Source organism: Streptopelia decaocto (assembly GCF_964273445.1).
Source record: "Streptopelia decaocto genome assembly, chromosome: 9".
NCBI lineage: Eukaryota > Metazoa > Chordata > Aves > Columbiformes > Columbidae > Streptopelia > Streptopelia decaocto.
Window position 1 is genome coordinate 16,604,236 of NC_138664.1, and position 27,464 is coordinate 16,631,699.

Sequence of the window (27,464 nt, forward strand, 5' to 3'; positions counted from 1 at the left end):
GCAAAGGTCACAAACCTGTAGAAGAGCAACAGGACCAGCAAAAGTCAATTTGACAAGAGCTTGTCTGTGCTTCCATACACGATGCAGATTAAGATTACAAAGTAGGTCTTTGCAACTAAAACTTCCCTTCAGGTTTTAAATAAAGTATATTTCCAGTGGTGATTAGTATTGATACAGTAACATTTAAGCTAACATTAGTATTAAGTAACACTGAAGTTCCCGCTGGAGTGAAAAGCCCGAAGAGCTGAGAACACGCCACCTGGCCGCTGCGTGTGCTGCCTGCAGACGGCTCTGGCAGGCCGGGCTCAGCGGGCAGCTCAGCGCTCGGGCCCTGGTCCTGCCGTCTGCTGCACACAGACGGGTCTGCAGAACCTCCCCGGCTTCTCTGGGCCTGTCAGTGCAGGACAGCAGCCCCAGGAATCAAAGCCCAGGACTGGGAACTAGCTCTTTGTAGCAAAGTACTTTTTACAAAAGAAAGTTCAGCGTAAAATGAAGAGCAATGTAAGCGTGCTCAAACCTGCAGAGATTGGAGCCACAGAAAAGCTGGGAAAAAAACCCATAACAATACACACCTGGCTCATTTGGCAGAAGCCAAGCTATGCCAACTTTCTCACCAGCCAAAATAGTTCTGTTGGGTGAGACTTTGTTGACATTACTGTGGAAGAGCGTAGCACAAACAAAATCCTTCTGCTCCAGCAGGACATTTTAAATGCTGTCTAGGCCATGATCATTTAAACTCTTGCTGTGACTTGTGCCCACTAGCACACCCCTATCTGACACTACCTGCAGGTCATCTGGGCTCTGGCATTCAGAGTTATTTCCCTCCTGAAGAGGAAATAATTTAGTTAACTAAGCTGATATATTCATTGGCTTTAAAATTCTGCCTGAAATTGTGTGGCTAGAAAACTTATATGCTGCTACTCCAAAAGAAGGAGAAAATGCCTAATTTCATTCATTAGGCCACTGTCTTACGCACACTCTGCTTTCAAGGTTCCAATGGGTTTCAGCGGCTCTGATGGAGGAATTCTCGACAGATAGGTCTGTCTCTTACCCACACTGGTAAGAGCCTACAGCTACGTACTAACTAACACGAGTGCGAGCGCGGTGCGCTCTGCTGCTCCTCCTGCACGCAGCTGTCCTGCTGGTTTGGTGGGGGCTTTTCTCAGGCAGGACTGAGGAGAAGGCAAAGCCAAAGACCTGCAGGAAGATGAAGCAGAAGATAATAGGGCTGGTGACTTTCCTTTCCTTTGGCAGCCTCTTCCTGTTCTGCAGCAAGCCATGTTGACAAAGGCCTGTTTTCTGCACAGCCGTTAGCGCTATCCTAACCTCAGTCTGTTGACAAGGATGTTGGTCATGGATCTCGAGGCACACTCTGCTCAGGTATGCTGGCTCCAGACCACTGAAGGATTACAGGCCTTGAACTCTTTGGCAAGACAGTCATAGAGCAGAATTCTCGCTGCAAATGTCTGCCACTTCACACAGCTGAAGTTTTATAAATGCTGCTCAACCACATAAAGCTGAAAAAAGTAACCACTTTATTATCAATGCATTTTGAGTGCATTTCTTGCCTTTTCTATAGCAACAGCACTTACAAATGGCAGAAGGTGCTGTCCCTCATAAACATTCTTAGATTTTTTTTTTCACTTCTTTCTTACCAATAGTTCCATGAGACTGAGAGAACATGTTAATGAAAACACAAAAATCTTCCTTGGAAAAACACAAAAGAAATCTCTATAATGCAAAAGCAAGAAAGTTACTTTTTGAAGATGTGTGGTAGTTTCAAACACGGCAGGAGAGCAGACTAAAAATTGTCATAAATTCTTCACGCCTGAAGTGTGGATTAATGGTGGGAAACCTGTCAGCAAGAGACTGCAACAGGCACCTACATGAAGACAACAACAAGCCAGGGCACAGCTGAGCACACCGTGTCACCCCGAGCCAGCGCTGGAATCCTGCACTAGTGATAAAAGGGGTGATGAGCTTCACAGTGCCCTGGCCTAGTGTTAGCATTGTCTGATTTAATTCTTGGTTGTGAGAGACAAACTAAACAAAATATAAATGCTTCCAGTGTAAGCCTTGTTCACTAGAGTTACCGAAGGTACAAATCTAGGACAAAATCCAAAGCCTAAAGCTTACACAGCAACAGCTGGATTGCAAAGAACAGCCACTGCTGCAGGACGGCCCGAGTGTGCTGCACACCAGTGGCACGTGCTATTTGTGCAACATCATCTTACACACCAAGCAGAACAGATTTGTAACTGTAGCAGATTACGAAAGAAAACTGAGAAGCTGGAGAGCTCTCAGGTATTTCAACACAACTTCTCACCAACGTACAAAGCGAAAATGGAGAGGAGAGTCAAGAAAGCCACAAACTCCCTCTCAAGTGAATACACAGAACAGATTCTTCGTATGTTACACGCAGATCATCTTTCTGTACCTCCTCTGCTCACTGACAGCCAGAGCGCTCACAGCACACACCACACAACTGCAGCACTTCTGAAGTTTGTTCTGAAATCTAGGGAGATGGGCAGGGGGTATGCGTGCGCGTGCGTGCGTGTCACAAAAATGCCCTATTTAAAACCCAAATAAAACCAGTACTTCAGAATCCCCATCTGATTTCATATTCTTTGAAATGGAAGCCACCGATCCAACTTTGGCACAACGCTTGCTCTTTAAAAAAGGAAGGAAAATAATCACTATCAAAAGGCTAAATGCTGCTTTAAGACTTAATATTTGAGAAGCTTACCTTGCAGCCTTCACATGTAATGACACCATAATGGATTCCTGATGATTTGTCTCCACAGATCTTGCATGGAATAATTTCAATTTGAGCTGCAACAGAAGCACGCAACCAGTTAATTACATTTTCTTTTAAACACCTTATAAAAGCATTCCCTGATCAGCATTTGTACAGTGAAAACTAATAACCTGCTAAACATTATACCGCATTAACTATTCATTGCTGAACTGCACGGGTCCCCTAGAGCTTTGGACTAAATTATGGCTGCTCGTTATATAATAGCTTTTGGGTTATTAAAATGGGTCATTTGAGAAGCTGTTTAAGAACCCACAAGAAGGCTAGAATCAGCATTTCAAAGCCAAAAAGAATAGGAGAGTTCACGTTTTGGCCAAAGAGCTAATACAACACCAGGAAGGTTTCTTCCAGTCTCATTCCTGTGAGGCCATAAAAGGTAATTTTCAAGTTTGCCCTGCCTGACAATGAACGCGACCCCTTTAGCAGAGCTGCCACCATCATGCCGTCCAGTTCACACGACCGGCCCGTCCGACGGAGAAGTGACAAGGTAAATGGCTACTGCATTTTACACGAGAAATCCAAAATTCACCTATCTGAATTGAAAGCGAATTATCAGTACATTTTTGTGCATTAGCTACCACAGAACAAACAAAGGAGGAAAATGCAGCAGCATTCCAGTCAACTTACAAAAAACAAAGGAGTCTGTGCAGCCTGGAAGATACATGATATGAAAGCCCCAATTTTTTAAATTGAATTTCATACATACAAAACATACCTACTGAGTTCAGTTTAGTCTGTGACAAAACTCTTTGCATCTATCTCTAAAGCACAGCACCTTCCCACCTGAACGCATGGATTTAGGAAGGGACTCCAGGATGCTCAGGAAAAGCTCTTCGCCTGCTTGTGGAGGACATGGCTGCAGTCATTTTGCACAGGACCGTGCTTGGGCAGTGCTCGACAGTATCAAAGACCAGCAGCCCAGATTTTACATACACTAGCATGTGCTCACACACACACAGATTGTACGCATTAGGTAGACAACCAAAAAATCCCAAGAAAGCACTTTCTCTACCAGAATGGTGTTAGGATCAGGCCACATCGCTTTTGCTGAACAGGCTTAGTCCAAACAGGAGCGCAAACGCAACTCCTGCTGTGTCCAACTGTGATGTACTAACAAGCAGAAGCGCGCTTCATCTCCTGTGAGGAACCCAAATCCATTCACAAGATGCCCAGTTGATTCAGAGACCTTTTATTTCATCCAGTTTAGGGCTATCCAGACTGTGACAACACAGAAAATCACATCTAATCCTGTCTTACAAAGCGGTAGCTTAACTTCAGCTGTACGCTTAGCTCTATTTTCAAGAAGTCACGTCCACTCTTACAAACATTGCACTTTACGTGCCGTTAAATCCCTAAGCAACTGCTTGTTTTTAAACGGGAATCGTCCCCCAGTGCTACCATGTGCTCCGTTTCACTGCAGCCTGACATCAGGGCTCAGGATCTGCCCAAAACTGCAGGGTAACTATAACAGAAACCAGAAGACCAGAAGACTTCTAGCACAGCACTCACTGTGCTAAAATACTCCTCCAAAATATCCTGCAGATGCCATCAAACGCACCGAGGGGAGCAGCTGAGCAGTACCCAGACAGTTCCCGTGTGCCCCCAGGAACCGGGAGCAGCCCCGCGCTGCTGGGGAAGCGGCACCAGCGGCCGCGGGACCACGTCGCTGCTCCCGACAGCTCCGTGTCAGCAGCTTTCAAACTATTTTCATACCTCAGGACACCACTTGCATTTGCTGCCATCGTAAGGATCTTTGCATTCTTGACCTTTAATCCCCCACCTTCCCTGCAGCAACAAAACGATACCCTGAAATTAAAAGATCTGTTTAGGACACTTAAGGAAGGAAATACCCCTTCCCTGCCATCCTCCAAAAACTGTTTTAATTTCACTTTGCTCTCAGCTAACACATTAAACACAACAGAGCAGGAAGTGAACTAATAAAGGGGAAAAATAAAGTGTATGCTGTTTTATTAATGTGTTACATTATTACTATTATGAACAACCCTGGGAGCAGAGGGGTAGCATACCCCAATTGATACCAACGAATTGAACACCAGACTGAAATTCACAGGAACTCAAATAATGTGCAGTTCAAATTCAGTGAGCAATCTTGTGGGCAAATTCCAGAAGAGATCCACCATTTCCCAGGTGTCCCTTTTCAATGTATGGTTATTTTTCTGCGCTGCTACAGCGAATCAGCAGCCTTGTCCAGCTCCTTTGACAGGGTAGTGGCGAGGCTTAGCTCAACAGCTACATAGCAATGCATTTTTTACATTTCACTTTTATATACATAATTACTGCCTTAGTTTGAATAGGTATGGTGTAAATGGATCTTGTTTATCTACAATCTCCAGGACATTAGTTATATCACCCATGAAGCCTGTCAATGCAATCCCTATTTCTTAAGCAAAAGGAGATTTGCAGAGTTTCTGAAGGAATGTACCCTGCCTTCAAAGCGAAGGCCTACAGCTAGGTTACTAATAGTCTAAAAGGTGCCATAATTAGTCCCAAATGCATCTTCCAGAGTGCTTTCCTGGCAGAAGAGAATCTCCACAGACTCACAGGCTCTAGCTGTGCCAGCATTTGCTGGCCACCGTGTGTACGAGCAGCGGCACCAAATTGGGTATAATTTTAGAATTCCAGACATCCTCAAATTTCCCACATCTTCAAGGTACTTATTTCCAATTAAACATGCAGCATTTAAAGCCTCAACTTATCATTTCACTCTGAGATACAGGATAGTGGGATGAAACTCAGAAACATAAATCGCTGGGGACTGCCACAACCAATTGTATTACAAATTAATGCACGGAAAGACATCAGATCAATTCCTGCTGCACGTGGTTGCCTTTGCAAATCAACTCCCTGAAATGGAATCTCTGTCACAAGTTCATACACTTTCCACATAGCATGAAAGGCCCTAGATACTTTAAACTTACTAAATGCAAATTGTCTGTGCCAAGATTATGCTTTTTTCTTATAAGGGTGAAAATATTTTCCCCACTTTTGACTTTGACATGCAAATATGTACTTGCTAAAACCTTGTTCTTATGCAAACAAGGCAGGTGGGAAATACTTTTGCATGTCAAGAATATGTTCCAACTTGGTTTCTCACATTCACAGAGTTACTTTAAGCTTCCTACTGTGCTCACATTAATTGTACCTGTTCTGTGCTTACATATATTTATATCGTGTATTTTCCAAGTTATATAAAATACTCTAATTCATGCTTTAGAGTAGAATTAGCCTAAATTACAGTTTACAACTCTGTCTCCTGGGGTGGTGCTCAGGTTGATTCTGGTTCATGCATGAGCAAATTATGTCTTAAATATGAATTGCAGAAAAAAAAAAAATAAACTCTTGTGGTTGCTTAGAAACCACTACAGATACCCAGGTGACAGATGTAGTTTGTACTCCCAGATTAAAGGCCTGAGAATCTTTCACGCCCTGAAATAACAGTGCTCCAGAATCCTCCCAAGGATGTCCTGTGCCCAAGGCAGCAATGAATAGTAATAGAAGCCCAAACCAACCACTGAGAGCGACAAATGCAGGCTCAGACACAGGGACCCGCTGCAAGCACCACACAAGCTGCTACAGAAATGGCTCCTGAGAGGCAGAGCTGACCACTAAGGGCTGGAAGTCCTAATCCTTACAGACTGGTGTCAAGCACAAGGCAAACTCATCTCCATAGGGAAGGGCATCTGACACCCATTGTGGTGGAATGCAACCCCCCTCTTTCCCCTTCCCCCCTTCTGTTTGGAAGGAGTGGGCGCATCTCCCTCTTTCTCTGGTACTTGCGAGTGTATTATAAATTTACCCTCGCGGAATCGCGAGTGCACACTTCCCGTACTCACTATGAGTACGTGCATCTCTTTTAAAAAATAATCCTGCACCGTGTTTGGCAAGTGTGTGCTTCCCCGGGACCCAGGGCCGGCTCCGGCATTGTTTTGGTGCAGCCACGTGCATGCACACTGTGGACCGCCTGTTGTATTAGTTGCTGCCCCTTCAAATTATTTCCTCAACTGATATCCGAACCTGTATTTGAGTCACTTGTGGAGTGCTAAAACCCTGTTTCTCACTGGTTTAATAAAAGTTGTTGTGGACTCTGTTGTCCCTTAAATTAACCTCGGGGTGCCTCCGTGTAATATTTCGTGACACCCACCAAGATCTCTCAGTATATGTGACTATAACATGTAGCTATTCCTGTCACTGGAACGTCTGGTAATCTTCCTTCTGCTGTAACATTACACGATCTTCATTTTACAGCAGGAAAATTGAGTGCAGATTCTTTGATTTGCTCAAAATCAGGCAGAGCAGGAACTTGAGCCCAAGTATTGCATGGATAAAAAGCCTGTGTTTTTCCTCTGAACATTTCTTCTGCTTCCACCCCCCGTGTCTTCATTTGGCCATGGGCTGCAGTAGCTTTGGCGTGCTTGTTACACGATTGCCTCTGCCTAATTCCTAGTGAACATGCCTACCAGACAACCAGAGAGAGCACCAAATGACATCTTTTGTTGGCATCTTGATCAGAAGAATCTGCCTTATTTCCTCCCACCCTGGTACTTACTTCTTTCCCCAAATCTGGAACAGTTTCACTGGGCTCACCTGCCTCTTTCAAGCTCCCTCCTGCAACCAATCTCTCTAGACAGCCTCTCCCTCTTCATTAAATCTCACATCATGGAATGTTGCTTTACTCCTTGTCTGGTTTGAGCAGTAGAGGAGGAAAGAAATCTAATTCTGTATTTGTAAGGAAATGCTTTGTACCGGATCACCATAATCCTTAGTTTCTTCTTCCTTTCTAATTCCTTGGGTAGACTCCAATCAGTACAGGAGCCCGTAGATGCAAGTAAAGCACAGGGCATCTTTCTCCCCACTTCTGCCACTTAAGTAGAACCACATTGACCCTCAAAACACATTCCACCCCAAAGAAAACATTCTTCAAAAGAAAAAAATTATTTTCCAAAGACAGAAGTCTTTTTCCTCCCCATTAGTGCGTCTGAATAAAATGTTTGTTTCTAGTGAATTAATTGTCTCAGGGTAGAAAAAGGATTTTCCCATTCCTCCTCCTGTTTTCACACTGTTATTTTAAAATAGCACATTCATGCAGATCATGTTATTTTTTCCAATTTGCAACAGGTATGAAATCTCAGACTTAGTATCCTGGGAAGGGCACTTCAATGGAAGCAAAAATTGGTCCCCATTCCCACCTTTTAGATGAGACTGACCTAGCCGGCCTGAGCTACGCTGAAAGATGGGTAATTAGCTGAAGTTAATTGTCTGTAGAGTGATAAGGAAGCGAAGAAGGCAGAGGGAGAAAGTGAGAAGGAAAAAGGGAGAAGGGGCATGATTCACCTCATTCGAGACACGTGAGACAAAGCCCTGAGTGGAGATGCCTCCTTCACTCACCAGAGAAAGAATTCAATGATACCTTAATTGCAAGACTAACTTTTAAGAGGTCAAAGTCAGATGAATCCTACTGCCTCTTACTCTTTCTGAATTTAAAAATGAGCATTTTCTGGAAAGGAAAACCTGTGTAGGAAGTGCTCGCTTTCCCTCCTGTGGTATATAGGGGCCCAATCGCCTGTGTATGCTGGCAACCTTTGAGACAAAGAGCATTTCTATGGAGTTCTGATCACAGCTCCCACCCTTCTGCTCTCAAAGTGGCAATATCGAGAAATTCCAGGTATACACACTCCATTTTTACTCAGTGAAGATGGACTTAAGCTCACACTGGTTGGTCTGCCAGACCAGCCTCTATTTCATAAAACCTCTGTGGACACTGAGCAGCCTCCTCTCACCCACTGGCTTTCTGGGAACGCACCCTCCCCAAAATGCCAGCTGAAGGGAGGGTTCTCCTCAGGCTACGTGTGGGTAGGTACAGCAGCCAGGACTGCAGCTGGGGTCTCCTGGGTCTTGGGGTACTGCAAGAAAGGCTTCAATTCCTTTCCCTGAATGTGGCTGGCCTGTCCTCACTTCACAGGGTATGTACAATCGTGTAGCTAATTCCAAAGGGTTTTGAAATAAATGTGATACATATACAAATTGGGCGAACCTGCTTCTAAAGGGATGCAGTTTGTGCCAGACATCGCTGCTTGTGCTGCTTGTAAGTATATTGATTAAATTAGGAGGCATACATATTCACTGACATACTCATACATATTCATTGACTCAAACAAGGGTACTGCATGTAATGCGGTATTTAAAGCAACATAATATCTGATCACAAACTGAATTAACAAGGAATGATTTTACTATATAATATTCTAATCTTCCTGCATTTTCAGCTTCATTACCTAAATAATTTGTTCTGTCATGTACCCTAAGCAATTTGAGCTGGCTGCAAATTACTTGCCTCCGAACACCTGCAGCTTACAAATGCTGCAATTCTACTAAACTGAAAGCCAGTGGCAGCACAGCTCTGCCCGTTCCACTAATATACTACGTGAAGTGACCATCTGTCCACTCATACGTATTAAAAATACTTAAACCTTGTGTACTTCCAAAGATGACGGCTGGTTGGTAGGTGTCTAAGGCATTTTTAGAACACACAGTAAGTGTTTTGATCAAGAGCTGATGGAATGTACCTGCCCACTCCCTGTGTGAAAGGTTTGTTTATTCTGTAGTACATACAATCCCCACCACAGCAGCATTCTGGCCATGAGCAGGCCCTCTGGACACTGCCATGATATAGCCAGTAACAAGCAGCTCCCAAGAAGCACTGACAAAGCCTGGGATCCTAGAGGTTTCTCTCTCGCGGTTGGATTTTCCAGGGTCCAGTAAGGTTGAAATTCCAATAGATGCCCTCCCTGCACATGGGACATTCCTCGCGTCTCCCTGTCCCTTACAGGTTCTCCTGTCTATGGCTGGGCTCCAGCGGTGCAGTGTCCCTCAGCGGAGTATTGCTTGGGTATCTTTCTGGGGATGTTTTTCAATTTTCAGGAAACATGTAGGAACACATCTTCTGGACTATTGATGCTCTCAAGCTTGGCTGAAACGAGTTTGGAAACAAGGAGGATCAGGGTGATGGGCAGAAAACGAGACAAACACCAACAACCTCTCCAAGCCTTGTTTCCTTAGGAAATCATATTAGCAATAAAAGAAAAGAAAATAAAATAAATACTGAGGTTATGCTGGCACAAATCCTTTGAAGTCTGTGGGTGTGATGGGTGGAGTAGAAATGAACATGGCCACCAAAGTATTAATTAAAAGTACAGTATGAGCAACACCTTGAACACACATGGCAGAAATGCTGCAATGCCAAGACTGGATCTTTGGGCCTGAGCACATCTGGATCCCCTTAGTAGGTCACTAGATACCGTGCACCACTCCATAATGCTGAAAACATTCTACTTCAAAGAGTATTAAAGGAGATGCATGATAAATAGTAGGGAATAACCTGAGAACTTTTGGGGCTTACAAGTCTGACTTTTAGGAATAAACCTAAATTCTTTCAACCTCTGTTACTGATTTGGACATGTCAAAGGGAACAGCAAACTAAGAGCTCATATTCTCTTGCCAGGATCACTGACATTTATGTTCGTCTTACCTTAAGCCAAGAAATTCTACTTACACAAATTTTAATTAAAATAACTAAAGCTTTGCTATTACATGAAGCACTGGCTTCAATGAAGACACTTCAACACCTAATGAAAGAAGGCTGTATGGAAAATGCTTTGGATTCTCTAATAGGCAAAACTATTTCTGTGAAGTTGTGGTGAGGTCTCTGTATATTTTTGATGTTATATTCAAATAGAAAAATGCTCAAAAACCTTAATAGACCATCACGATATTCTGAATTCTTATAAAGAAAAATTAAAACAAAAATAAATCCCCACATAAACACTCTAATTAAAACAAAAATAAATGCCTACATAAACTATCTAGGAGTCCTGCAAGTGTTTAGGAGCTCAAATAAGCTAAAAAAACAGACTTAGGGATTTCAGAGGAACTCAGAGAGATGACGTTTGCTCCCTCTCAGTCGTATGTACAATACTAAGTGATTTTTATTTTCCTTCTGTGTAACAGTCTTGCATCTCTCCACTGCCTCGGCTTTAGACATCCAAAAATAGGATTTTTGACCCAGCAATGCAACTTGGTATCTCAACATCTGTACCACCAAGCAACTGAAGACAAATTTTGCCTTGTAATTCTGAGGAAAAAGGACCAACAATGTAGTCTGCAGCTGAAAACTAAATGATGATTTGATTTCCCTTGTTGAAGGAATCACAGGTAGAGACAACTCTAGCTTGGGACTCTGGCCACATTATGAAACCATACCACAGACCAAACGATAACATCAAACCACTCAACTACAAGCCTAGGCTTAAAACAATCAGGACTGCCACATCCAGATGTGTTCAGTTGTCCAGGAGCACAGAAAAGCAGTTCTTTGAAGACTCGATCTCTTGTTACTTCCCAGGGCATACAACTAACATCTTCCCAGTTTGTGAAGTTTAGGGAATTGCGAAAGCTTCAGCTTTGTTACTGCTTTCATTAACTTACACACAAATAATGAAGATGGATGAAATACAGACCAAGAGATGTACGCTGTAGCAAGATAGAGAATAATGATACTAACTCTTTTGAGGAGAAGAAAAAGCCAAGAAAAACCACAGCACCAACTCTGGACACAAATTCCACCTTTCTCTAGCGGAGAAGATTCATTCACTAGACACAGCACACAGGCACAGTGACAAGACACAGAAACCATACCAGTGGCAAAGAACAAGAACACGGAGAGGGTGAAGGGAAAAGTGTTGCTGTGCAATGTCCTATGCATTTCAAAACCAAAGCAACTGAAGGCTAGTTTGATCGTTTCAATATGGTCAGAAGAGACTTCAGATTTCATTAAATGCCAGTTTTGTTCCATAGTGTTTTGACTCCTCACTTTCTTTGGTGGTGGCTCAGGTGCTTATGAATAAACATTCAACCATTTCATTCCCCTGTTCTTCTCTGGCTGAAAATTAACAGTAGTTATATCAGTTACGACAAACACAGTTTGGAGTATGATTAATTTGCAAACTAGACTAAGCGTAATTCTTATTAAATGAAGCAATTCAGAAAAACAGTTTTTCATAAGAAAACATACGGACACTGCAATCACGTGACTCTCTTTAACAAAATACAATACAGTTTTAATCGAAGTCCTGAACTGCACGTCAAGAAATAGATACTAAAATCCTCATTCTAGCGCTGCTTTGCTGTGTGAATGGGATGCTAGTTGGTGTCTCATTTTTTCTGTCTACCTAATCCGGATAATCATTCTTTATCTCTACCTCTACCTACAGACTGGTACTTACTGCCAAAGCTTGGGCCTTGGTTTTATGACCCAAGAAACCAGTGCGCAGACCTGCAGACAAACAAATCTGCAGCATTTTGCATTGCATAGATAAAAGTGGCCACAAAACTATACAATATTACTCCTAAGTTCTCTGAATTTTGTTATTTTCCATATTTAATTTTTTTTTTTTTAAAAGCGTACAGGTTTAATGACACAGCTACACAACATTGCTCTTGACCAAATTACACAAAATACAAGTTTCAGAAGCAACAGAGGTGTAAGCTATTACCACAGTAACTGCCAGCACTGGTTTCTTCTACTCTGATTCACTACTGCAGCCAGCTAATGCTCACGTCAATCTATGCCGTGTGTTTTTGCAGGATTCTGGAGTTCACTTAGGTTTTGCCATCCCTAATTTCTTCCTACAGATAACCACTAACCCTTGAGCATTGCAAAGAGGAACATCTGCAGCAGGGGCATAAGTACACAGTTCTACTATGATCCAATCTGTACCCTGCTGCTGTGCTGCTAGAATAAACCAACGCATACTGTGTGTCAAATAAAAAAAACACCCAGGAGTGAGCTGGTGGGCTAAGACACGCACACTCTGAGGCAGGGAAAGTGCCCTTAGACACTCAACCACACTGAGGCTTCTTGTAGTCTTCACAACTTATTTTTCTCTTACATTGGGAAAAGGAAATCTACACCGATCTCTCCTTCCTGGTGTCTGTATGTTGGGTTTTCATTTTGCAGTATTAATGGAGAAGAAAACAGAAAGTGAAATTTGCAGGAGAACATAAATCAGAGTAGATTTATTTGCTGGAGCTAGCTGGACAATACAAAATGCATTCTCTCCCCTCCCAGCAAAAAGAAATCTGTACTGAAAAGCTTAACTGTATTTGTACTTCTGTCCAATACTCCCAGTTCTCTGGAAGAAACTACCAAAGACTTGATTTTAATAAAGAAATTCTTTTAATAATGTAGCATTTTGGAGTGAAAATCTAAATTACCTCTGACATTTGTTCCACAGATTAATGCAGGGTGTCCCCATTTTATATGAAATTTCCTACTCTAAAGCGTTGGACATGGCCTTCTAAAAACTGGAATTTGTTAATTCCAACTGGCCTCCCACCTTCTTTTCACTAATTAAATGTCCCGGCTTAAGGGAACACCTCAACATTTCTGTTTATTTGCTTGGAGTAGGAAAACAAATAAGAACTTACCAACCACTCATCAATTTTAAGCGCTACTTCAGCAAGCCAGCTAGAAGAATCACAGCGCAATCACCTTTACTTGAATTATTTTTCATAGGTTGCATACAGTCTTAAATAATCAACACAGGCAAGGCAATCATTTTAGTCTCTGTTACAATGCATATAGCTACTTTATGTCGGATTATGAGAGTAATTTAGTTGCCAGCTAAATTACACCAGCGTTCCTTAAGGAAGGACCATTTACTAGCTTTTACAACAGTGGTAAAAGGGTACTTAGTCTTAGCCTTCCTCTTACACAATATGAAACCTCAGTCATTCGATTTTGTTAACAATCTACATACATTTGCGTTACCTGTTTTCAAAATTACATCTCAGTTCAATGGTCTCATTAGGCTATCTCCTAGCACAAATCAAATGACACCTACGGTTATGAGATTAAAAGAAAAAAAGAAACACCACAACCCCCACACAAAACTGGGAAAGCTAAGCACTTGCAACATAGCGTCAAAATTATTAGCAATTTCAACTAAATTCATTAACAAGGTGACAGGCTCCTGAATCGCTAAAGGGCCATTAGTTCGGTGAGACCACAGCACCAGCCAACTGTGGAGAACGCTGCAATTTCATTCAGTCGACTCATATGCACACAGCTTTCAGATCAAGCACTGGTAATTCCTGTTACTACTGCTTCAAAAGTTGCCTGTGATTAGTCACCCATCACCACCACATGTCCTCTATCACAATGCACACACTTTCCTTTACACTTGCTATTTGGCCAAGTCAAGTTCCACTTTTTCAAGTTGTGCAAAAGGAATATGGAATGAACACCAAAGAGCTAACAAAGCAGGGGGAACCCAGTAAGGGATGTGTCCCTTCAAACAAAGTATTTGTTGTGATTCAGCCTTGTCCTGCCATTTTGCCAGGATGCACACATTTTATTAAGGGTTTGGCCTCTGCAGAAATTGCAGGATGTATCACTGTGTGTATTGAGAAATGAGAGTTTGCGCGATTAAGTCAAAGCCAGGCAAACCCAGCTGGTGCAGAAGCCACTTCCTTACCAGAGAGCTGCACCTTGACGAAAAACCACTCAAAACCTGAACTTATTTGTGCATTTCTAAGATACTTTCTTTTTATTTTGGCTGTACACAAATTTGATGTCATTAAAAAGGATTCCTTTGATGCTGTATGCCAAGTAGAATCATTAGCTTCTCACAGAGGTGCACTCTAAACGTCTACTTTAAATTTTCATTTTCAGATGATTCATCTAAGAGATGAACAATAACAACCAAAACCAGCTTCAGAACTCTGAGCACTAAAAAGCCTTTCTGCTGCACTCACTCACTTTTTTAGCTCCAACACCCTCTTTCTGGATTCACGTGGCAGCCAATTCTGAGCATGAATTCTGCAGCTCCTGTGATACACAGCAATGGGAAGGAAATCACAACCAGATCCCCTCAGACCTCACCAAAGAGCTGCTTCTGAAGTCTGTATCCTGCATCTTTCCCACTGATGCACCGTCACTTTTTTGTGCAAGGATGCCACGGTTTCTAGTATAAATGTGTTGGTTTTGTCACAGCTCCTCTTCAGAGGTCATTAGAGGATCAATGAAACTGAGGGACACTCCCGAGGAAGCCGCCTCCTCAGCCAGCGTGGCTTCAGCTACTCTCCTAGGTTTTGAAGGGGGGAGCACAAAACAGGTTAATTATATCTGTGTTTCCTCCATTTAAAAGAAAATGTCACCAAAGTCCAAAAACAATCAAAGATTTACAGCTGATACATGTTTCCTGACACATATTAAGACACTGGAAAGTACAGACATCATCAAGAGCTTATAGCCATTTTTGTGATACAGGGTACAATGCTGACCAAACAACCATGTTTTCCTCTGCAAGAGAGATGCTTCTTTAGCACCTGCCCCACCTCAGACAGAGCAATATCAGTGTATATGTGGGATCAAGAGAAAGGCTACACCACACAATTGTCTAGAAAACAGCCTAGACAGTGAAAAAATGATGCAGAGTATAATTTTGCTGTCACTCTTCTCTAACACCGGTACAACTTCTCCAAACACCTGATTATACCGCTTCAAGGAGGAGACCTACACACTCCCCACACATCAACCACTCGCTCAAGACAACCTGGAGAGGCTGCATGGACACTCGCCAGACCCTGTGATCACGAAGCCTATAGAAACAGGCACCTGCACACGCTCCACTAAGTGTGGCCATACATGTGTCGTGCTGATGACAATTTTCACCTACTCGCAGCTTTTGTACCAGTCTCCCATCACCTAGGATGGGCTTCACAAGGCATTTCTGTCATACTTCAAACTGACACCTTTCCACTTCTCTCGACCATTGACTGCATCGCTCCAGTTCCATGGTGACAGCACATTTTTCTTTGAAATCCTCACAATGTCTGTATATACTACCCTCAGTGTTCGAAAACCATCTTCATTTTGTGAAATAAAAAAATGTAATCACCCACAAAAATGCTTTAGAAAATTACAAGCTTGTGAAAACAAAAGGTCTAGCAAAGCTTTTCCTTTGCCACAATTAGATTAGGTGCTGCAACCTTCATTAAACCCCTTTCTTTTGCCGACTCATTTCACAGCATTTAATTTCCTGCCTCTCAGTGATTAAGCCAACTGAAAGGTAGCAGATAAAGTAAGTCTGCTTGCTGTTTCAAACAGATATATTAACACTTTACACTTAAAAAGCTTTCAAAGTGTCTTCAGGCGCTGATTAACAAACATTGTACATAAAACCATGTCTGAGGTCAGACTGTGGCAGCAGATATGTGACTGAAACTTACTACAACAGCTTTATTGCAATGCTCTACGCACAGGATACCTCTGTTGCATACATTAAGGAAGCTTAAAGTTAAGCTTCACATATTTAAACACTAACAAAGTCTACTTAATGGCAGTCTTCAAAATGACAGCGGCCTCCTAATCTGCCGGAGATAAAGTGCCAAGATTAGTGATTACATAAGTGCATCACAGAGCCCAGAAACAATAATCAGCTCTTCTGTTGTTATTTGTGTACAAAGGCTATTAGAGTCATCTGACATTCCAAAATCCAATTTAAAGTTGTTAAACCCCTTTCATGTACTTATTTGGAGTTCGAAAACCGAGAGGTTCAAAAAGGGAAAGGAAGGGTTTGATTTCCTTATTCTTTTCCTCTTATTGATTTTGCTCTAAGCCAAATCTCTCTTTAAGAAATGCAAAAAAAAAAAAAAAAAAGCTTTTATACAATGCCTGGAGTAACCAATATTGCTGTTGAAGGAATAATACCAATAAAACCCTAATATGCTTACATAGCAAATTTTAAAATAATGACCACAAGCAAACCAGTAACTATTCTACAGGAAAAGACCTCAAGCAGTTGCGGATGTCACTGACATCAGCTGCTCGACTCTGACAATAGTGTCTGTCTTCAACAAATGCGCAGGGTAAGAAACCAAAGGTGCTCAGGCACCGAACACCCATCTTGGTCTAGTAACGGACTCAGCGAGAATTCCCTCTCTAGTTTCATACAGGCACAGTGGTGTTTGCAAGAGGCCAGGCTGCTCTTGGCACAACAAGGCCAATGCCAGGTCTGACTGCAGCCTCTTTGTTTCTGACAGAAGACTGAAAAGCAAGTTCAGAAACCAAATGAACAAACAGGTCATCTCCTGGTTCCTACGTTGCTCCTTTGCCTCCACAGATGACACTGAGAATGGGACAGCAGAAAAGGTGTCTGTGTCCCTGTCCTCTCCACCTGACTGATGAGTTGTGTCCCCCCAGTGAACCACAGGGCGGGACAGCGCGGCCCCGGGAGCTCCGTCAGCAGCCGTGTGAGCAGCGGGCAGGCTGCACGTCGCGCCAGCCTCTCAGGGGAGCCCTCAATTACAATCCCATTTGTAGCACAAATTGCTGCGGCCCTGAACGCTGAATTCCCCACTGGCTTCAAAACTCACAGAGAAGGCAGCTGTGCAGGCGCTGGCTCTCAGACAGGAGGGGTGTGCATGGCAGACAGACCTGCGGACCAAGGGCTGCAACTTGATCTTGCAGGTGATGAGCTGGGCCTTGCACTGAAATGGCAGCTACAGCAGCCACTGCCCTTCTGGGGAAAGGACGATCCAGGGAGACCACAGGCCCCACTGCCATAGCTCGGTGGTGACGTTCTCTCCTTGTATCATGAGAGGGCAAGGTGCCAGCTGTGATTCAAGCTAATGAAGGTAATCGCAAGAATGTGTAAAGGAATGGCAAGATGCTGACCATCACAACTGAGCTTGCGTAGCAGCAAATCCAAGGCAGGCTTTCTCCCTCTCCATTGTGAAATTCATAGTAAACCAGCCCATTTCTTGTACAGCAGAACAAAACCATTATGGACAACATACAGAAGTTTTTCCTTTATGGCTGTGAAGTGATTTCCCAGTGTTCCCTAAGGTAAAGTCAATTAAGCGATAACTGCATCTGTGCAGAGAGTATTCAAAATGCTAATATCCCCACACTCAAGATAAGTCTTCAACTTTGCCTGCTTATTTATCTCCAGCTCTTAAAAATTATTGCCATGAATGCTCCAGTGCCTTCACCCATTATCTTTGCAATCCTGCGTCTTCCTAGCAGAAAGTACAAGACCTAAGAGCTGTACCGCTCTGACCACACTGGGGAGTAAACGATACCAGCAAGGGAGCATCAACTGCTCTACTGCTGTGTAGGTACTGGCATATTTCACTGCTCTCAAAGTTCATTCAGCTTTTCACCTAACCAATAGAGTTAAGAAAATCTGCTGCACCATCAGAGGCTCACATACTCTAGAAAAAACATCAATTCGCATCATGAATTATCTAACAAGATTTACCACTCAAGGAAAAGAAAAGCTATCATGTCTGGTGTTTTGCCGTTGGGCCATCAGACTTCAAAATCTTCGTGTTTGTTATCTTTGCAATAGAGACAACACAATGCTGGTCTCGGGCACCTGGCCCTCCGATGGCTTCCTTACCTCAACATGGGATGACTCATGTTATGGTCTCTGGCCACATATGTTCAATGTGTCCCCATATTTTTAAGTGAAAAAAACCCTACACTGAAGCTGAAAAGCCCAGTACTGAAACCAAAGGAACCTGACTTACCATCATCTACTATATGAATGCCTTAATACTTTATTACTTGCATTTATAAAAATCACAAAATTGCAAAATGGCCACCAAAAATCCCAAACAGAGAGTTCTGACATGTTTTTCAAACAAGTCTGCCAGAACCTATGCCCCGAAGAACCAGGCAGAATACATACATGGGGTAGAATAAGAGTACAAACAGGAGATTACAGAATACAATGATCAAGTCAACTATTGCTAAATGCATTTGACAGATTAAAAGGAAAAACCTGACTTACTTTACATGGTTAACACTAGGTTCTAAAGGCCAATTCACCCAAAAAAAGGTAGAAGCTGGCAAGTAGTGATTGTATTGGATTATGTTTTCTCAAAGAAAGGAAGCTTGATAAAAGTTAGAAGAAATTAATAGAAACAGCACCTGTATTATTGTGAACATTTTATCCAAAGACAATCCAAACCATTTAATGAGCTAAGCCTCATCACTTTGTCAGGACACAAAAACCACCTTGTAAGGAGAGCTGAACGAAGCCATACAACAGCTCACAGAGAACGATGAACATTTTCTCTCAACCCTTTCAGGACATCTTTACCCATCCTTCTTGCTGATGTTTCTTTCGATCCTTGTGTTCTGCATACATCAGAAAACACACAGTAATGAACAACCTGCAACTCCAAATTTGTACAGTTTTAACACTGTTCTATTTTAAAAGGCTCACACACAGTTACTATATTGTCCTTGATAAAGACCCAAAACATTTAATGAGAACTCCCCCATTCCTACTCTCAGAAGAATACTTGCAGCATAACTTTGATTATCCAAAGCTCCCAGGGGACAAATGGAAGCAGAGAGAAGTGGGGGAGCAGCCAGAGGTCTTCTGAGAATAATGGAAGTGAAAGGAGAGGAAACAAACTCCACAAAGAAGAACTGTTGGCTCAACTCAGCCCTAAAGTTTCCCTATTCCTGAATGGAGCATTCATTAAGTAAAATAAGCTTCTCTAAGCAAGCATTCCTAATGATTGTAAAAACCATTTGACGAAGTGAAGAATTATTGTTCGTTTTGGTACTTGACTCTCCAGAGAGAGAGATGACTGTTGTTTTTACTGTAGCAATTTATTAACCAATGGTACAGCTGTAACAACACCCCTGGTAGCGTCTCAATGGTTAACAAGCAGCCAGATTCTTTCCAAAGCTGCATTTCCCAAAGTATTCTTCAGAAAACATTGCTAGAAAAACTTCCACACTGAATAGAAAATACTAAAATATATATCACAAGCCTTAACATGGGGACAGAACGGCCATGTGGAAGAAATCTCTTTGAGGGGTTGCAGGTGCTTTACACAGAAAGTACAAGTTTTTATTTATATTATTGCAGCACAAGTTAATGCCAATTAAGTAGGAGAGTCACTTTGGATTTAGCACAGAACCTGGCCCAGGGCACTGGCACACAGAATAGAAATAAATACTAATCATGCTTGCTCACACTGAGAGGATTAGATAACTACAGACGTAGGAAATTAAAACCACAACAAGATGACCCCACGCTCATGATTTCCCTGTTGTGCCAGATCAGTCAATATGAATAATCGACAATGTAAATTGAAATCCTCAGATAAAAATAATGGTTTTACTGCTTTATTTCTCTTCACTTCCACATAAATTGAGCTGACTATCTCTGACAATGCCATGGTTTAATATTCTAAACACACTATCTCCTTTAACAATGCCTGGAATAGAAACAAGCTGCTGAGCCAGATCCTCAAGGGGTGAAAATCAACTTTGCTACACTGACTTCAATGGAAGCACATTGATCTCCACCAGCTAAAGCTTTGGGCCCTAGTGGGCAATTAGGTTTCTATTATATGCTAATTTAAATAATGTACCACAGAACATTCTCTGCACAATAAAGCAAGTCTACATTCTTCTGTGGAGAAGGACAAGCATTTGCTGTGGCATGACGAGAGTTATGGATTCTGGTTTCAAAGAGCAGGATGAAGTTTCGGTATAAACTACTCCTCATAATAACATTTTTAAACCTGCAATTACTCACGCTATACTACTTTAGGAAGCCTGTAATTATTTGGTAAGTTCTTACCGTCTAGTCTAGATCACAATGGCTAGCACTGCCTCCTTCAAAGGAACTAGTGACTATGTTGAAATCTGGTTTTTGTTACGCTCCTACGATACAAAGTGGTTGTGCTGTAATGTTCCGATCTATATTCAGTGGAGGAGGAAAACCAAACTGATTTATGTCCCAGTCTTGAGCCTTTGAGGAAGACCCAAACAAACAAACAAAAAAACCCAGAACATAACCATCCCACATGTGTCTTTTGAGGCTTCTGAGATGGCTGGGTTGGAACAGGGACTGTGGCTGCAGCTGGCACAGGCCAGAGCTGTTTCACAGCAGAAGTTGATGGTACTGAGACCATGTGCAACACCTTTCACTCTCCAGCCAGAAGATGAAAAAGCAGAAAAGTGGTGGGAGAGGAAAAAGATCTTCAGGGGGTCAAAGGGCAGTTGAGGTGAAAGGATATCCCCATGTAAAAAAAAATGTTAACAGCAAAAAAAAAAGAATTTTGTGCTCTTCTGCAGCAATTCCTTAAGTATGAGAACTCCTCCTTTCAGTCTCCTTTTCAATGTCATTGTGCCTCTTTCTCCTGCCTCCGTGATCAACAACCAAGTTTTTAGCATGCCAAGGTCCCTAAGTTTTCTGGACGGTTGATGCAGTCAGGATGAGGGCATTGTTCACACTCGGAGGTTCTCCTGCGCTGCAGTCCTTCAAGTGAAGCAGCAGGATTCAATACGTACTGTTTTGAATGCTGAAGGCACACCTCGGCACAGCAATTTGGCAGCTCTCCAAACACCACTTTTGAGAAAGGATGGGCAAAACAGAGGTTTCTACCTATATAGCAGAAAGGTCCTGGAGATAATACTCCAACTAAAGACTAAAAAACACGCACACAACTCCAAATTTGTCTTGTTTTCTACAGAACTACTCAAGGCAGAAAGGCAAATTACTGTGGGCTCACATAGGTCAATGTAGTGCAGGGTGAGATACAGCATTAAGCTGCAGCACATATTCTGTTTATAAATGTATTTATCCTGCTAACAGGGCTCTTCTCTGCTTGCATTTCTAACTCCTCACAAAGACTTTAATTTCAAACCAAAAAAGCTTATATAGAGTCAAGCTTTTAAAATTATAGCAGCCCCACAAGAAAAACTGGCCACACGGGGAAGGTATAAATGTCACCACAGTAAAAACTCATCCAAAGCTTCTCATGTGCTCTGGACTTCCCAGCTGCCCTGTCACCATGCTTTGGGTGGGCTCTACAGACATGGGGAAAATTCAAAGTATGCAATCTGCACTCAGAGGAAAGAAGAAACTAGAACTGATCTTGGTTAAGGTTTTGATTTGATTACATGCCCAACAGAGAAAAGAAGGTACAGAACTTGACTCCGCTGCCCCACAAGTATTTTAGGCAGCAGAAATCTCCAGTCACAGAGGGGAGCGGGCCTCCCTCCCTCTCCCCGCCTCCTCTGGTGCCCGTACAGTGGCCCTGCGAGAGACAAACGAGGGAACGACTCAGGTTCAAACTGCTCTTTGGGGGATTAACTTAAACCTGAATCAGTTTCCTGCTTTAATTTGGCACGTGATGGCAGAGATGCTGCTTATGCTTGCGCGAGGGAGGGGTGCGTTTGTTTGGCAATGTCAGCTTATGGGAGGTTAAAACACAGAACTAAACTGTTAGCCTGCTAAATCGGTACGAGGAGATCTGGGCTAGCAGGCAGAAGGGCAAGGAACACAGGGTTGGTTTTCCAAGAAACAGAATAGTCTATGAATAAGTCATTGGTTTCTATGTCCAGTGTGGCTATGAAACTTTAAGCAAGTCACTTACTTGATGTGTCAATTCCTCAGCTGTGAAATAAGGACAACACTTTCTTACATCACCAAAGTGTCGTAAGTTGAAAATTAATGACTGAGGTACTTGGACACTCTGGTGCCAAGGGCCAAGCTGGTGTGTAGCTACAAGAGCTGAGTGATTAGTGACAGGGAGGGGCTAAGGAATCAACGTATTATTTTTGGTGGACTATTTCCTTAGAGGATAAATAAGAGTAACTGCTACTTACTTGATTGCAAGGAATTGAAAGAGTTCTCTGTAGCTCCCTCATGGGTGGACACCTGAACAATTAAATAGCTATGACCTAATTTTAGTCAGAAACCTTATGTCACAAGGAGTTTACAGGGAGGTGTCTTCTCTATGTGCATAAATAATTACATTGTGGAAGGGTAGTTGACCAATGTGTTAATTTAGGTCTACAATATTTAGGGATAGACTGTGTCCCATTCTCCTTCCTCATATTCCCAATTCCAACATTTCTGAGCATAAGAAATACAACTGCATGATACAAAACGTCATAGGATTAGGACTGAGAGAAATTCTGTGAACACACTGCTTCTAACATCAGCATGATGGGATCAGTTTAAGGAAAAGCTTAAAGAAACAGAAACATAAGGGTGGCAAGTAAACTTATAATCACCTTCTGTGTGATAGAAATGATGGAATACCACCCAGCAGGTTTTGCAGGATGCTCACACATCAGTGATACTAGAAGGCACTTCTTTTTAAGTGCCATTATTACACACACAGAGCCATCAAGCGATAGAAAACACACCCCAATTCTGCCACAAGTTGTTCCAAAAGGCTGTTCTTCCCACAGTTAAAGCCTGTCCTTTCCTTCTAGTCTGAATTTTCCTGTGCAGGATTGCTACCATGGGATCGAGAAGATCTGACTTCAAGTCTCTGCGCTGTCACAAGGGTTGTGTGTATGAGCCGGGGCAAGTGACCCACCTATCACCGAGTTACACGTGCATCTAACTCTGTGAGAAGTGGGGCTATCACCGAAAAGCCCAGGAGTTCAATAATGTAACAGCTTCACAGAGCTAGGCACATGCCTTTCTGTAATACAGTTTATACCTGTAGAACATTAGGATTGGAGGCTTCCTATCTGTGAAGGTTCATTAAATGCCATAATGTGCTTGGATACTTAAAGAGGAATAGAAGCCATGTAAACACTTAAGTAGGTAAACAGTGTTCCAAGTCTTATTGAGCTTATTATATCCTTGCTAGATTAGAGAGCACATATTCAAAAAAACAAACACAAACATCTGGAAAATAAGAATACACCTAAGAAAGCTTTAAAGCTGAAATACCAACCTCAGGATTATAGCTCCTGCCTTATGATTTCGAGACAGTGGGCTGACCATTCTAAAAATCCCTGGGAAGGGATAACATTGGGATTCCCTTCCCTCGGTCCTCTGGGCCAGGGGATCAGCCCTAAATAATCATTATTATGAAGCTGTACCAGTGGGTTCAAAAAGAAAAATAGTGTCAGTAGAAAGCAAAAATCCTGCACTGTGTGGATTTGCACTGCAGCCCACCAAAACACAGGCAGGCTGAAATCTCTGCAGCCAGTCTGGCAGTTTGCAATTAAATTGCTAGGAATGCATGAGCATTATTGGCCTTCCAAAGCAGATCCTTCCAGTTTTATGGGCAGAGAGCTAAGCACCCCGTAAATTGTACCCAAGACTCAAGTGCTCAGTGTTGCATCTGCTTTTGTTCAACCTTTTATTTTCTGTAGTCTTGCGGTTAGGCAATGAAATGTGAATCTCTTAATTCCTGGCTATGACACAGGCTTCTTGTGTGGCCCAAGCCAAGTCTCTCAAGCTATACTTCAGTCCCCTACTTGTGAAACAGGTAAAACACATCCCTCTGTGATGTTTTATGCATAAATTAACTCGTGGAAGCTGTTTTTTCAAAGTATTCACTAATTAACATTATAGACAACCCTATAGATAAAGAGATTGTCAGAGGGCTCTGTCTGGCAGCCCTGGCCCAAGAAAAGAGCACATTCCGTAAGTGATGATACAATCTATGTACAATCCCAGCAAACCAAGTTTACTGAACTCACGAAGTTATTTTTTAAGAATGTGTACTTCTTGGTAATATATTGTAAATATTTCATACGACGTAGCACACCTCCTAATTTAGTTTTATCTGGAATGAAATGCCACTATCAGTTTTCAGCACAGTTTATATGTGTTATCTTGACAAAATTTCACTGGAGAAATTATGAAACATTTATTAAGTTTTGCACAAAGAGTTTCATGTTGGACATCCTGTTTGCAAGTTGCTGGGGAATGTTCTATAGTTCTACAAAAGCCATGTTGATTATCATATATTTTCAGATGTAAGGTCAACAGGGTAGAAAACATATTTTTCTCGTGTTTATACAGTGCCTAGTATCTGGCTTGTCCTTAGGATGTGGAATAAAGTTCGCAAATAACCTCATCTTCTAGTTTTCATACACCAGTACAATATCTAAGCACAAAACTCAAGTACAAAACAAATTAAATAAAACAGTTTTCATACTAGGGTGACCAGAAAGAGACTAGAAAGAAGACCAAACATTACTACTCCTTGTTCTGCCTACACTAACAAAACAAGCTAAAATGAGAAGAGACTAAATAATGCATCCTAGCTTTTTAAATTTTATTTTCTTTAAATAGTATAGGATACAACTTCACAGATCTACAGTCTTCATATCACAGGATTTACTTAACCTAAAAGTATCAAACCTTTTCAGCTCACCTCATTTTCAAACACATATCGATTCAAATAATCAATATTGAAAGACACAAACAAGATGAAGTTTTTACTAAGTCTGCACTTATGATTTTCAGGAGCCATTGAAAAGTGACTGTACAAGTAGGAGCTGAAATATGCTTCAAACAACAGCTGAACTTCTGTCATAAGGTACCACCTAGCCCACATACCAAATATTTCTAGTCTTCTTTGAAACACAGTGGCTTACTTCATCCAGGAACCAAATAATAATTTCTGCCTTTGATTTTAAAACCATAATCCAGTACTGGAAAATGGATTTGTCACTGTCGCCGCACACCAGTGAATTCACCTGCTTCATTTCCAATGTAACAACGCTACTGTCTCACTGTAAGGCAAATATCTGAGCAGTAAGAGCAGCTGATGACAATCCTCAAAACACAGGTAACGAACTATAATTTCTGAGTTTCTCAGTCAAAGCTCGGGTAAACTTCGTCTTTGTTTGTCTTGTGTTTGCTCACAGGTGATGTAATTAATCCATCAAAAGCTCTGTTGCAACATTAATGACATTCAAAATCAGCATGCACAATAATTGTCATTAAGTTTATTTAAAAAAATAAATCACCTATGATTTCATGACCAACTAATCAACACCATGACTTTTCTAAAACATATTTCAGCTGCATGTTGGGCAGCGTTACGTAAGGGAGGAGGGCCCGGCTGCTCCTCATGCTGCCGCCCCAGAGCAGCCCCTGGAGCCCAGCCTGCTCCACACTCCTGCGGCTCAGGCCCATTGAGCGTAGTTTATCATCTTGACACAGAAAAGAACTTAAGTTATTCCAGAAGAAATAGAATCACTACAATACTGCAACTTGTAAGTATTTGGAATAATATTTTTTATGTCAGGGCAGGGAGAAGTGCTCCTTGCCATAAGAAGCTAGACATGCCACTGCTAAATTAGACTATCCATTTTTTGAATATATAGTATTAAGGCACTAAAGTAGTATTTTGCTAGTGATGGTGCAGGTCTGAAACCTCCCAGGAAGGCAACAATATGAACCTTCCAAACCATTCAGCTATTTTGCACTTGTCTCTGTGAGCTTAACAATGGGGAACGTTTTTGACCAATATACTTTTACCCTGGAAGTGGAGGCAGCAGAAAAGATCCAAATGCCTACTCTAGGCAGAAAACAGAGTCATAATCCAGAATAACAGGGCAGACAGATCTCTTATGCGTGTGACTACTCAAGCGAGATTAATTTTCATCTTTGCCCTTAAAATTTAAAGTCTTTCCAAAACTGAAGAGAGCAGTTTAATGGAGCCTATGCAAATAAAGGATTACTAGCCCCTTATCTGATGTCAGCAATCCTCCAAAATTAGGTGTTACCCAGGAAGAGCAGTGGGAAGGCTTGCCACTCCTAGGTGGTACCCATCTTAAACACATTCCCACGGTTTTTCACATTGCCAGAGAGGAACAATAAGCCAAGCAAGGCCAGTAGCGTTTCTCTGAGAAAGCTGTGAAAAAGCAGTTGTGGCTCCTACCACCTGGAGCAGTGGGGAAAGGACCCTCCCGTCTCCCCAGCCTCCCCCAGCACACAGCCCAGCCGTGGCGGCCCTGCCAGAGCGGGGCGACGGGCTGGAAGGGGAAGGTTGGTGGCAGCGCTCCCAAAGAGGTAGGAACGATCAAGGAATAAGCGATGACTCACACTACATGATTTATTACTGGGCACCGTTCCCAAATGTGTTAATAAAGTTGCAGCCAAACAAATACACATCCCTTAGGTCTTGTCTTTGTTCCAGCATGGCCAAGACAATCGAGTATTATTTTCAAGTAAAACAAGGGTGAGATTCTAGACAATATTCCTACCACAATTAATACTTATGCTTCACCATTCTACTTCACAGCATTGCCAACCCTCAGGTATTTAATAAAAAAAAGTGCAAACCAAGAAAGAAGCAAGTGTACATATGGACAGAGAAAGTCATAAGATTTTTAACAAATAAGGTTGAGCTGTTCTGTTTGGTTTTTAGTTTATCTTTGGTAATTTCATGTGTAAAAGACAGAAGTACTCCATAATCACCACATTCAACCAAAGCAAGATGCCAATACAAAACTCTGTGTCAGGTTGCAAATGGCTCCAAACTCTTGGAGGTCTTTGGGAAACTGAGAAACTGAGGGAAGGGGAGAGAGGCCAAAGAATTGCTTGAATTGAAACATTCACCTGATTAGCAGTGAAGCTCTGGGGAAGCAGTGATCAAACAGAAAAACCTGTGAGAAGTTTCTGTAAGCAGCCAGCTCAGGTTTCACATACCAGCTAGTCACAAAGAAACAGATTTCCATATAGTGTGATCACTGTGCAAGCAGATGCTCCTTTTAGCTTTGATTAGCACTGAAAGAGAAGCTACAGTCACGCATTGACTTCTGATACAG

At 42.1% G+C, this 27,464-nt stretch overlaps 1 protein-coding gene across 3 annotated transcripts in view; it reads right to left on the reverse strand.

Annotated features, from left to right (window-relative positions):
* Positions 1 to 27,464, reverse strand: part of RORA (RAR related orphan receptor A) — a gene marked incomplete at its 5' end in the record, with an annotated part of 358,132 nt that overhangs the window by 26,844 nt on the left and 303,824 nt on the right. For all 3 annotated transcript variants that reach the window (XM_082061470.1, XM_082061471.1, XM_082061472.1), the window contains one exon: positions 2,747 to 2,832. In XM_082061470.1, the coding sequence (XP_081917596.1) occupies positions 2,747 to 2,832 (86 nt within the window). The remainder of the gene's footprint in view (positions 1 to 2,746; positions 2,833 to 27,464) is intronic.